We start from the raw sequence: 12656 nt of genomic DNA, 5'->3' as shown, positions 1-12656 counted from the left end.
GTATATATTTTCATTTTTTAATATGTACACAATACTATTCTGTATATCACTACTAATTTTCATATTTTATTAGGTATATACATTCTTCTTCCACTTTTATTTTTCAGTACGCCCCATTTGGACGAAGGCCTCCTCCAGTCGTTTCCACATTTCTCTATCTTGGGTCAATAGTTGCCATGTTGCTCCCATAATTTTCACAAAATCATCATTCCACCTAACTCTTTGTCTCCCTCTTGATCTTTTTCCGTCTCTAGGATTCTGTTACTGTTTTTGCCCATCTGTCTTAGTTTTGTCTGCAAACATGTGCGGCCCATTTCCATTTTAGTTTTCTAATTTGTACTTGTATATCTACTATATTAGTTCTATTTCTTAATGTTTCGTTTGCTATTCTATCTTTTCTTCTTACATGTAGCATACTACGTTCCATTGCACCCTGGCAGATTGCTAATTTTTGTGTCAGGGCCCAGGTTTGGCCACCATAGGTTAGTATAGGCAGTACGCAGCTATCAAATACTTGTTGTTTGTTTTTCATCGGCATTTCTTTTGATTTCATTACTTCTTTTAACATCCAATATCTGTTCCACGCATTTGCTGTTCGTCGTTCTACTTTCTTTTTCATCGAATCTTTCATTGAGACAATTTCTCCGAGATAAACGTATTCATTGACATATTCTATTTCTATATTGTTTGCTTTAATGCATTCCTGTATTCCGTTTGTCTCCCATCGACATAGTAGGTAATAATTTCGTACTACGAAGTAGTACATAAAATATCTTTGGTATCTCCTAAAGCCAACATGACAGTCGTTGATCTGTCCTCCCTGTTTTGGGGACAATACTCAGATAAACTTTCAGATTTTATAAAATAATGAACGTCTGGCACGCGCTGGCTCTCTCGCTATGATGTTGTTCTAATCATTATGTGTCTATTTATATGTATTAAATACCTATTTCGAATTTTTTCAGGGTTCATTTAGGGCGAATTTTCACAAAAACTACCTAGGGTAAACCCAAACAGGAAAAGGGCCGTAGGAACCTAACTTACTTTCACGGTACGAATGCTGTGTAATTTTTTCTGCATTTGTCTTTACCATTTGCATGCTCTTTGAAATGCTGAGGGTTTCAAAGGCTCTGAAACGGCATTGTCCGCCGCTTTATTGTTAAATAAGCCAACAAACACCGGAGTGCTCTTCACCGGAAATGGCTCTCCAGGACGAGAGAACGCTGAATTACGGTTAAGTGGTCAAAATTTTGTGGAAATAAAGAAAAAGTTCGTGGTTTGCAGGATGTTACATATAAAAATAGAACTTTGTTGAAAATAGTTTTTGTTAACTAAGTAGGTAGGTATAGTATGCGACAGGTCGAGATGGCAATCGGAGAAGGAACGCCCCGCACTCCCGCTCAACCCCCGCGCTAGCCCGGTGCGGGCGAGCGCGGGTGACGTGCGAGTGTGCGGGGCGCCCGCTCGCCTCTACCCCCATTACATTAATTATATACCCGGCTGAATTTGTTGTGGGCTCTTCTCAGACCTGGGCGCGTTTGGAACCTCGTAGCTAGTTTTAAGTTTTCGTAAAAATTATCACCACTATAATAGACTATATCTTACAAATCCAACAAATGGCAATCAAAAAGTGTAATTTATTACTTATTTTAAATAAATTATTTGATTTGATTGATATAAAATACTGGATGACGCCTCTCAACTCCGTCCGCGTGGATGTAGGTATTTGGTTTTTCCCAAAAACTAAAAACCCGACAGCTAATAAATAGTAACTGGTAACTGAAAAGCAAAATATTTCTAACCTTCGAATCTAACGACGCGACGTATCATTTTGCCTCAATAGGTTAGACCGAACGGATCTTGATCATTATTCCTCATTAAATTAATATATACCAAACGATTATGATTGCGAATGAAAATTGAAAATCACTTTCCGTGAAAAATTAAAAATAACAATATCACCAATTGACAATGTTTTAAAATTAGCAATCATAATATATATGCCCATCACTACCTTCTGCTATTTAACTTTAACTTTAGTTTTTTAAGTTTGCTCAAAATATACTTACCTGACAAAATAATCCCTTCAAGGTAGATCCAGTTGCCCCTAATTGGGATCCTATAGTTTATACATAAAAACTCTCATCCTGTCACATCTGTGTCAGAATATTAAGCGGACCCTTGTTAAATATTTATAAAAGCCAACATTGAAGGAGGCAAAGCTACCACAACGTATACGCCCCTGTCTAATTCACAAAGTGCCTAACACTCGCGATTGAATTTACAGTTGGCTTCACAAAAAATCTGCCAAGTACGATTCAGACTCGGGACTCGCATACAATGGGGTTCCGTATACCAGCGTACAAGAAATAACACTTTAATTTCATGACGGCCATTTTTATTATTTGTTGTTATAGCGGCAATAGGAATACCTACACATTCCGCTGACGGACGGAAGGACGGATGAACGGATGGACGGAAGGACGGATGGACGGACGGAAGGCAGTGGAGGCTTAGTAATAGGGTCCCATTGGCATCCTAAACAAGAATCTTTCTCTCTCTCTGACCTTGAACCTTGGAGATTTATCGATCAATTTTGATAGTACAAAATGTGGCACGACGCCGGGGGTGTAAACCTACCATGCCGCGTGATTAGTTCATCAGTCAACCTTTTAGTTTTCACGCAATATGAAAGCCAAAAATACAAAAGTAGATACGTGTTTCAGGATTTTCGGAAATTCCACCCCTTCACCGATTTTCCGAAATTCCACTCAAACAAAACTGCCTCATCCTATATCAGTTAGTACAATATAAAACACTAGCTACTGCCCGTGATTTCGTCCGCGGTACATATTATGTTGTTTATAGCTTTTGTTACTTCTGGATAAAGTAGCTGTCTAATGGTGAAATTATTAAAATCGGTTCTGTAGTTTCAGAATTAATCAATTACAAACAAACAAATCTTTCCGGGACGTCACAATGAAAGCGCGCGTAGTTGTGTACGACTTATAAATTGTGATACAAGAAATTATATGTAGCACACAACGTACGCGTGATTGCAGAACGCGACTTTCCGTTGGGTACGTCTCCGTCGCGCTTATTGTGTGTTTTAGGCTATTGAATATAGCTAGGTACTTCTCCATACTTGTAAAGGAAGTAGGTATAAATACGTAGTACTATTATAATACCTATATTCTGTGGTATAAGGCAGATAATGTATTATTATTAATTTATTGCTCCCCTCGCTGTTTGCTTGGCAATTTAATGGTCATAGCTTCACCGACGGCGGGCCGTGATGAAATTTGCCCCAAACTTTAGTTTATTGCCAATTAACTTGCTCCACAACTTTACAAGTTCTTCATAGCTTCATAAGTTCTTGGACATTTATCGTCTTGGACATGGAGTGGTCATATTCCTAGAGTTATGTCAAAAACTCCTGCAAAATTGCCTCAACCTGACTAGTAGCTACACAAGAATGACCAGACAGTATCAAATCTATCAAAAGCTTGAGACCTTCTGTAGTTAGATTTTCACTCGTACCTATCATGATGTCATTGTTAGTTCGTGGTAAAAAGGTCCTATGGGTCGCGTACCCAGAATAATCAAAGCAGTGGCGTAGGCTAGGCGGGGCAATGCCCCAGGGCCCTAAAGCTCAGGAGGCCCACGAATCCTTACCAGAAAATATCGATCGAACTAAAGTTTTGAAAATTTCTCCCATTTTCGAAATAAATATGATAATTCGTAAGTTACTATAGGGAATCCCCCTAAATTCTTTCTGTGAATGTATTTGTATATTTAATATTTTTAGTATAGATAGCAGTGGGGCCCCATTTTTGATTTTCCCCCAGGGCCCTTTGTTACCTAGCTACGCCACTGAATCAAAGGGGTGGCTCTTTCAACAACAATGGTCGCGTATGCCGTATTATAGTGCGCCTCTTATGTGCCCTGTACCTACTTGCAGCGAGATTTAGTAGAGATATACAGAGATCGTTCGTATTATTAACAAAGCTCACGTCTTTGTATAGTTGGCGAACCTTTTAAATGTTTGTTTTAAAATAATAATCTTTATTTTCAGATACTTAATAAATTACGATCTCTTCACATCGTGTAGTCTTTAGTATAATTTGACTGAAGCTGTGATAGCCTAGTCGGTAAGACGTCCGCCTTCTGATCGAAGGTCGGGGGTTCGATCCCGGGCACGCACCTCTCACTTTTCGGAGCTATGTGCGTTTTTAATAATTGAATATCAAAACATCGTGAGGAAACCTGCATGCCTGAGAGTTCTCCATAATGTTCTCAAAGGTGTGTGAAGTCTAGCAATCCACACATGGCCAGCGTGGTAGACTATGGCCAAAACCCTTCCCACTATGCGAGGAGACCCGTATTCTGTAGTGAGCCGGTGATGGGTTGGTCATAATGATGATGATGATAACTTGACTCGTATCTCTGATCTTTCGCTCTACTTTACTCTCTCTACAAGACTGGAAGTTCTCTACAATAGGTACAAAAGAGGGACAACTAAAAGAGGAAAATGGAATGAAGCTTATTTCAATAAATTAAAGTAAAACAATTTGAAGAAAGTATTATTTTGATTAAATCTTCAGAAGAAAATGAAACTTGCTTTGTAGCTTTTTTACGTTCACTCAATTCAGTTTCAAAAGACAAAAAATTACCGAAACCTTTCTGACTGAAAGAAGTTGTAAAGTGAAAGTTTCTATGCGCGTTGTCCCCAACACAGGTAGAAACGATCATTTTGGCAGCTAACAGGTAACAAAGGGTATAAAGTAAGAGTAAGGGGGTGAAATAGAGGTTTGAAATTTGTGCTAAGCTAGTAGATTATGAATTCAAAACATACATCTAAGGAAGTGCGTTATAAGTATGTATGTAATTAATTATTATTACATCATACGCGAAGCTCTCACAAGTCACAAGTCACAACTCAGAAACCGCGCCTAGCTGAGTATCTTCATATTAAACTTAAACTAGGTCAAGGTCAGAACAAGTAACAAGCTTTACTAGGTACCTGTTCATTAATATGACTAAAACACCGCACACGGCAGAGCACCTAAAGCATGAATCTCCCTATTCTGTGGTATTATGAGGACATCCTGCCCTGAGAGCAGCGCGCGGCGCGGCGCGGCGGCCCGAGCAAACTCGACGCCCTAGGGCAATGATTAAAATGGCGCTCCTTGAAACAATTTCGCAACAAAATACTCGTATAACTCGGAAAACACAGTGCTGGGACAACCAACCTCACAAGATGACTCTCGTAAAGAAATTGGCAACTATTGGTCACAAGAGCACACCCTAGGTGCATCGCCTGTTTGCGACTACAGCGTGTTATTTCGGAAAAGTGTAATTTTTAACTACTAATGTTCAAACCTATTTATATAACCTACAGTCATCATCATCATCATCATCATCTACCAATAGACGTCCACTGCTGGACATAGGTCTCTTGTAGGGACTTCCACACGCCACGGTCTTGCGCCGCCTGGATCCAGCGGCTCCCTGCGACTTGTCTGATGTCGTCCGTCTACCTAGTAGGGGGTATCCTACAGTATGAGATCAAATTCAATTTGAGGCGACCCTTAACTTAAGGATTGCTAAGCTAGGATAAATTTAGAATATCCTTGCGCCAAATACTAGGAATAAATCTGACTTTACGTTATGTACCTAATAATATAATTGGTTAAATAACTATTTAAGTTATAAGTAATGTATGAATTTCATTCAAAAACTCACAATAATACATTTGTTTTGAAACCGTTTTGCCTACTGTAAAACTCATCAGGTCCGTTAATTAAAACCGCTTACGGGCTTAGCTAAACATGTTCTGTGTTGGAAGCTTTGAACGCGGTTAGTTAGCGGGTACTCTACCGGCAAAACTATGCCTGATACCCCGTATGATGCGGCGGTAAATGCACACTACAACAAATAACTACGAAAATAGAAGTAGACACTAGACAGGTAAGTACATATTCTATCATAGCAACAACCAACTAACGCTAATATTATTTTCAGATAATGCATCCTACTAATATGAAAGTATGTCTGTCTGTAAGTTACTTTTTCACGGCCCATCTATTTAAGCAAGTTTAAAGAAACAGAGGACGGACATAGGTACTTTTTGTCCTGGAAATTCAAAGAGTTCCGACTGGATTTTTAAAACCTGAATCCATGCGGAGTGCGGACGAAGTCACCACATAACTTGACTTCGACCGTGTGGTCCAGGACCAAGAAATCAAGTGGTGGCCAGATTACGGGTGGATAGAGCATCAGTAGCTCCCACTCAATTTTTTTAAAGAATAAAAGCCATGTTTATTATGACTAATATTCCCTTAGATACCCCTCTAACTAAGGGTAGGTATTTATTATTCATCATTTCTGAGTTAAAGGCTCCGGCAGATGGGTTGCCAAAATATAAGAAGTCCAATAACTATATAAGTAGGTAAACCTATTCCTACCTAGCTATATACGCAACCACTGAAAAGCAGAGTATAAAACATAGTTCGCAACGTTCATAAATCACAGTGTCGACCATAATAAAAGTGCCTATCGAGCCATTGAGGCAAATAAAAGAATAGGGGAAAAGAAACGAGCCGAGTGAATTGAAACTATGGAACGAAGTTACAGTGCAATTGTGAGGGATCAAATCCTGTTCATGCGAATATATTCGCCTTGAGATTTGCTACCTTCTGATTGAATTTCTTTAAGCGCAACTTGAGAGTAACTTAGATCTTTTTTCGAACGGCAGAAAAGACGTTTATAACGCCACCGCACTACATTTGGAAATCGGCCATCATAATACTTAATAACTGCAGAAGCATCGATAGCCAAACGAACAGCTGAAATCGATTTTCGAACCGTACCTACTACCTATATCCTAGTTTAGTAGGAACATACTACGCGAATGGTCCCTTAACGACCTGTGCCTAACTATGAATTAGTAAAGGAATTAGAAATGAAACTAAGTAACTATTATTTTATTTTTCAACAGTCTCCTTTTTAATATCAACACACTTTTTACATCTGTGAATTAACTTGAATTACACATCTCTATTTAAAAAATATACATGTCTTCAAAATGACTTTACATGGCCGTTTGGAACACTTTTCACTTGAAAATTTGTATCCCTCAAGTCTTGCTTCAAAAGGAAAAGAAAATATTCAGACAGGGCCCTGTCCCGGACTATACTGGGGATGATCGATATTAATAACGCCGCCCTCACAAACTGCAGCCTTTGGAACACCGGCATAATATGTTATCGTGGAGCAGGAAAAGACCTCTAGAGAGCTTCTAACGTTTTTCTTTTTAGTTTCAACTGCAACTAACGACTTGACGTTGATTCGTGTTTATTTATTTAATAACTAGCTTATGCTTGCGACTTCACAAATTTAAACCCCCTATTTCACCCCTTTAGAAGTTGAATTTTCGAAAAACATTTCTAAGCGGATGTCTAAGTCATAATAGCTATCCAGCCCTATCCGTCCAGTAGTTTGAGCTGCGCGTTGATAGATCAGTCAGTCAGTCAGCATTTTCTTTTTACATATAATATTCAGATCAAAGAGAAGACCTCCCTGGCGCAATTGTAAGCGCTGTGGTCTTATAAGTGGGACGTCCCGGGTTCGATTCCCGGCGGGGGCAATTTAGGATTTTACATTTTCTAAATTGTCTGTCATCTGTGGTCTGTTCAGCCGTGGCTAGTTACCACCCTACCTGCAAAGCCGACCCGCCAAGCGATTTAGCATTCCAGTATGATGTCGTGTAGAAACAGATTAGCAGTATGAGTTTAATGAAACTGCCATACCCCATCCAAGTTAACCCGTTTGCATCTTAGACTGCATCTTCACTTACCATCAGATGAGATCGTAGTCAAGGTAAAAAAGATATAAGTACAATAAGATACAGCATAATAATATGTCACAACCTGTCGCACATAACTAATATCAGGCCAGGGTCATTATGGGACCAGCCCTGTAAATACCTAATTTATAATTCACTCACTCAAGGCCCTCGTAGGCTATTCAAAAGTTATTAGGTACCTACTGTTAGTCAGGCAATTCGTATAGAAAACCAACGAGAAATGTATGAATAGGGGTAGGTACCTATTCGAAAACAAGAGTTTTCACAATTCTGTTAAACGTCCAAATAGAGATGCTGGAGCCTTTGTTACAGCTCCGTAGTGTGCACGTTTAATGTTTATAAAGCCTTTGCTTTGATACACAAGTCCAGTTTCCCACGAACTCTCCAACATAAATAACAAGATACAAACTCGTTCACAATTTCAGCAAATTAACATGAAAAGCGCTGTTGCCACAATTTGATAGTTCGCTCATCGAGCCAGCAGTGGTTAGGACCGTATTGACTTTATTTCCTTGAGTTTATGAATGGCACGTAATAATGTTCTCCCGACCAAACTTCGGGAAGACCTCTATTCCCTTAGTCTCATAGTTCGATGGGATAGCAATCCAATGCGACTGAAGAGAGTTCAAATGCAGGACCGATTGTAACTCAACAAGTGGTACGGGCTTTTGTTTCTGCAGTGTAAGCGCTTCTTATTGATTCAGCCTTTTCTGTGGAACTACTGAATGGCTAGTCTCACGAAATATAGCGTTGTAAAAGAAAAGATGTGTATAATTAAAAACTGACTTGGCCTGAAATTTTCATAATGTAAAAGCTACTTAGTTGCTCCAATATATAATAGCATATTACACTACACTAATTAATAGGTCTACCTATTAGAAACAGGTAAAGTTTGTAAGTTTAGATGTAGGACGTAATCTCTGAAAATACTCAGCCGATTTCAAAAATAAATAACGACTATAGACACGTGTCGCAGATGACGTCGCGGGCAAAAACTGGTTTATTAAGTAGAAAGAGTTATTTGTTACTTTGTGAGTTTGTATGTAGGAAATAATCTCTGGAACTAATAAGCTGATGCTGAAAATTCTTTTACTGATAGGTAGCTACATTATCCGCGAGTGCTACAAATAATAATACACTATAAATAATTATACACGTGTCGCGGACGAAGTCGCGGGCAAAAACTAGAAATAATTGTTTGTTACTTTATGAGTTGTATATTTATAATTATAGGAACTAATGACCTGATCCTAAAAATTCTTCTACTGATAGATAGAGCACATTATTATCCACGAGTGCTATAAATTATAAAATGCGGAAGAAGACGTGGGATTATCTTGTATACTATTGTTATTTAATATTACAATAAAACTTAAAGCTAGCCTTATCTAATTACTATATAAATCATGACTGCGTGGAATGGTGCCAAGAATACTGGCTGCATTTCCGCGCTGGACAGCCAGGCTGATCCGTTGCGCAAAAAATGAGCCAGCCCTTCTGTCACCAGATGAGGCTATTAATCGCGGTGAAATGTCTCGTAATTTTTTTTTAGCACTAAGACTCCATGGCCCCAGGGTCTCCACGGCAAACGGCACAAAAATGTAACTAACTCTCTATAAGAGAGGCATACTTGCGCCGCTTGCCGTTTTCAGCTGTTTCTGCTGCGGCTCCCGGTCTTGATGCTCTTGGTCTATATGTCTTGTATACTTAAAATAAAATAAACTAAACGTTAACTCTTCAAATGTTTATTTTTAATTGGAATGTCCCTCGTGTCGCAACCACGATCCATGTAACTAGGTCGAATTAAAAGCATTTTCACTTATGCAATATTTACCTGCCTATGGTGGTAGGTAGGTAGTACATAACCAAGGTTAAGGGATTTTTTATTTTCACTTTATTTATTTTGTACCAAATCTTAAACTAAAACATAAACATTGAAAGAACATGCGAGTTTCCGCTTTAATTTATTTAAGCCTCAATAGCTCAACGGGTAGAGGAATGGACTGAAAATCGAAAGGTCGACGGTTCAAACCCCGCCTGTTGCACTATTGTCGTACCTACTCCTAGCACAAGCTTGACGCTTAGTTGGAGAGGAAAGGGGAATATTAGTCATTTAACATGGCTGATATTCTTTTAAAAAAAAAAGCTTTAAGGTCGAGCGGTAACTAATTAACCTGCTGTTGCGACAAGACAAAAAGTTTTAATTTCCTTAAGAAGTTGAAAAGTTAAGATTGTTTTCTTTGGACATAGTGGCCAGGGAGCGTTGAGGGGGAGGTGGAGTGCGGAGATCGCCGGGAGCACTCCAGCAACAGGTCATGGGAGAAAAGATCGATAGGATGGGAGACTGTGGCAGGAACATGCGCTCTGGAAACTAGAAACATGCGCCTTGTGGTCGCTGTCGTGTTAACATTCCTAACACCAGGTACGTCAAAACAATTAAATTAATACAAATTAATCTGTTAAAATTAATGTAATTATGTTATTATTGTCTGCTATTTCAGTGTTAGCAAAATACCTGACCTAATTATAGTGTAACTCCAAGTGAGTGTTCATGTTCAGTGTGTATGTAATAAACGTCACATACTTGTCTATGGTGAACTAGGTAGGTTACGTATACTAGGCATCTGATATTTACATTTTGTCAGCATTTTGTCCTGCCGTGGTTGCCGTGAAAAGGATAAGAATGACTCTACTGTTGATTTCATTTACTTCATTAATCATTTAGGCATATCTACTCGTGTGATTATACATCCGGTATTATTGTTGGCATAGATATTAAACAACTGCAGTGTGTATATTATGTACAAATAAACAAACCTTCTGCACAGTTCACATAATATTACTGTCACAAAATAGGTTTTATAAAAATACAGGTTCTATTCTTATTACCACCAGAAGCTGCGTTGGGCAGTTTTTGACGAGATACGAGTAGATTTGTGCTTGACCATCATTTGGCATTGACCATTGTACCTAACAGACGTAGCAAAAATTTATAAGCACAAGATAAGCTGTAAGCACAGACGCTAGTCGGTAGTTCAAATGATCTTTAGTGTTCACACCGTAACGGTTCGTTTTTTAAATTTGATGACAAGTTGCACTTACTGAGATTTACTCAACTGGTGGTAAGTGATAAGACAGATATGGGGTTGTTAGACCCATAATATCTCTTTCAGTTTATACGGGGCATGATTGCGAAACGCTAAATCGCATGGCAGCCCCGTTTTTCCGGTAGGGCGGTACCAAAGCCAACCAAAAGATTAAATAAATTTAAGCTTTCATTTCAGCGTTAAGAGGTTTTTCAATAATTTCCAGGTAAACCCGACCTCCTGCGCGACAGCGTCCACGTGACATCTGCAGCAGCGCGGCCCAACAATGAGCTGTGGTGTTACAAGTGCCGCGCGGAGGTGCCGGACGACAAGTGCGCGGACTTGCGACAGAACAGCTCCACGCTCATACACAAGTGCCATAACGAGAAGAGAATATGCATGGTAACAACAAGATAACTTTCTGATAGTACTTTACGTTGCAGGAACAAATTTCATCCGCACCACCTGGATGCCTGTATTCCGCCGCGAGTTTTATAAGAACTTCCGATAGATACATGGTATGTCCTGTGCACTACCTTAGCGGTAGTATTGTTGAGCTCAAATCAAGAAATGGAATTCAATATTATTCTGCTGGAATTACGTACACGTGGCTTGGTGCCAGGTGCATTGCGGTAGAGAACGGTTCGACCAGCCAAGGGGGTTCATATTTACAGTTAAAATAAAAGAACCACTTCGGCAATAAGGGATTTGAGTCAAGTGGACTTCTCGGAATTCCGAGCTCAGGGCACTCCGCCCGCCTTCCATTCAGGGCGTCACGCTCACGAGTCACGGCACCCATAATGTGTAAATGCCTTCATATAAAATGTGTAACATTTCGATCGCTACTATCGTATCGACTCACGACACAATATTATTTCTTGTTAGTACCTTCCCCCGACTTTACTTCATCATCATCATGATCAACCCATCACCGGCTCACTACAGAGCACGGGTCTCCTCTCATAGTGAGAAGGGTTTTGGCCATAGTCTACCACGCTGGCCATGTGCGGATTGGTAGACTTCACACACCTTTGAGAACATTATGGAGAACTCTCAGACATGCAGGTTTCCTCACGATGTTTTCCTTCACCGTTAAAGCAAGTGAGATTTAATTATTTAAAATAGCTTAGCGGTTAGGACGTCCGCCTTCTAATCGGAGGTCGGGGGTTCGATCCCGGGCACGCACCTCTAACTTTTCGGAGTTATGTGCGTTTTAAGTAAATAAATATCACTTGCTTTACATCATGAGGAAACCTGCATGCCTGTAAGTTCTCCATAATGTTCTCAAAGGTGTGTGAAGTCTACCAATCCGTACATGGCCAGCGTGTAGACTATGGCCAAACCCTTCTCACTCTGAGAGGAGACCCGTTCTCTGCAGTGAGCCGGTGATGGGTTGATCATGATGATGATGATGTTTAATTGTTACAGGTAAAACGGTTCTCCTACACAACGTCAACCGAAAACTCGACCACAGCCTTGACAATGTGGGCTCTAGAACGCAACTGCACCAAGCACTGCGAGCCAGGCTGCATCGTCATCGGCGAGCGCACCAAGCTCTACTCCTGCACGTCTTGCTGCACGTCGTCCCTTTGTAATTACGGCTCAGGGGCCAATTCGCTTTGTATAAACAGTGGTGTAACAGTCTTGCTCGTCTCCCTTTATGTATTTTTATTATAAGTACATAAAATTATACCTACGGGCTA

General features: G+C 39.8%; 1 protein-coding gene across 1 annotated transcript; it reads left to right on the top strand.

The window, feature by feature from the left end:
• Positions 1-10162: 10162 nt before the first annotated feature.
• Positions 10163-12656, top strand: LOC117987135 (uncharacterized). The gene is made up of 3 exons (XM_034974091.2): positions 10163-10289; positions 11180-11355; positions 12382-12656. The coding sequence occupies exons 1-3, from the start codon at positions 10247-10249 to the stop codon at positions 12628-12630; spliced, it is 468 nt and encodes a 155-aa protein (XP_034829982.1). The 5' UTR covers positions 10163-10246; the 3' UTR covers positions 12631-12656.

Source organism: Maniola hyperantus, chromosome 12 (assembly GCF_902806685.2).
Source record: "Maniola hyperantus chromosome 12, iAphHyp1.2, whole genome shotgun sequence".
Lineage (NCBI taxonomy): Eukaryota > Metazoa > Arthropoda > Insecta > Lepidoptera > Nymphalidae > Maniola > Maniola hyperantus.
This window is presented reverse-complemented; position numbering and strand designations above follow the sequence as displayed.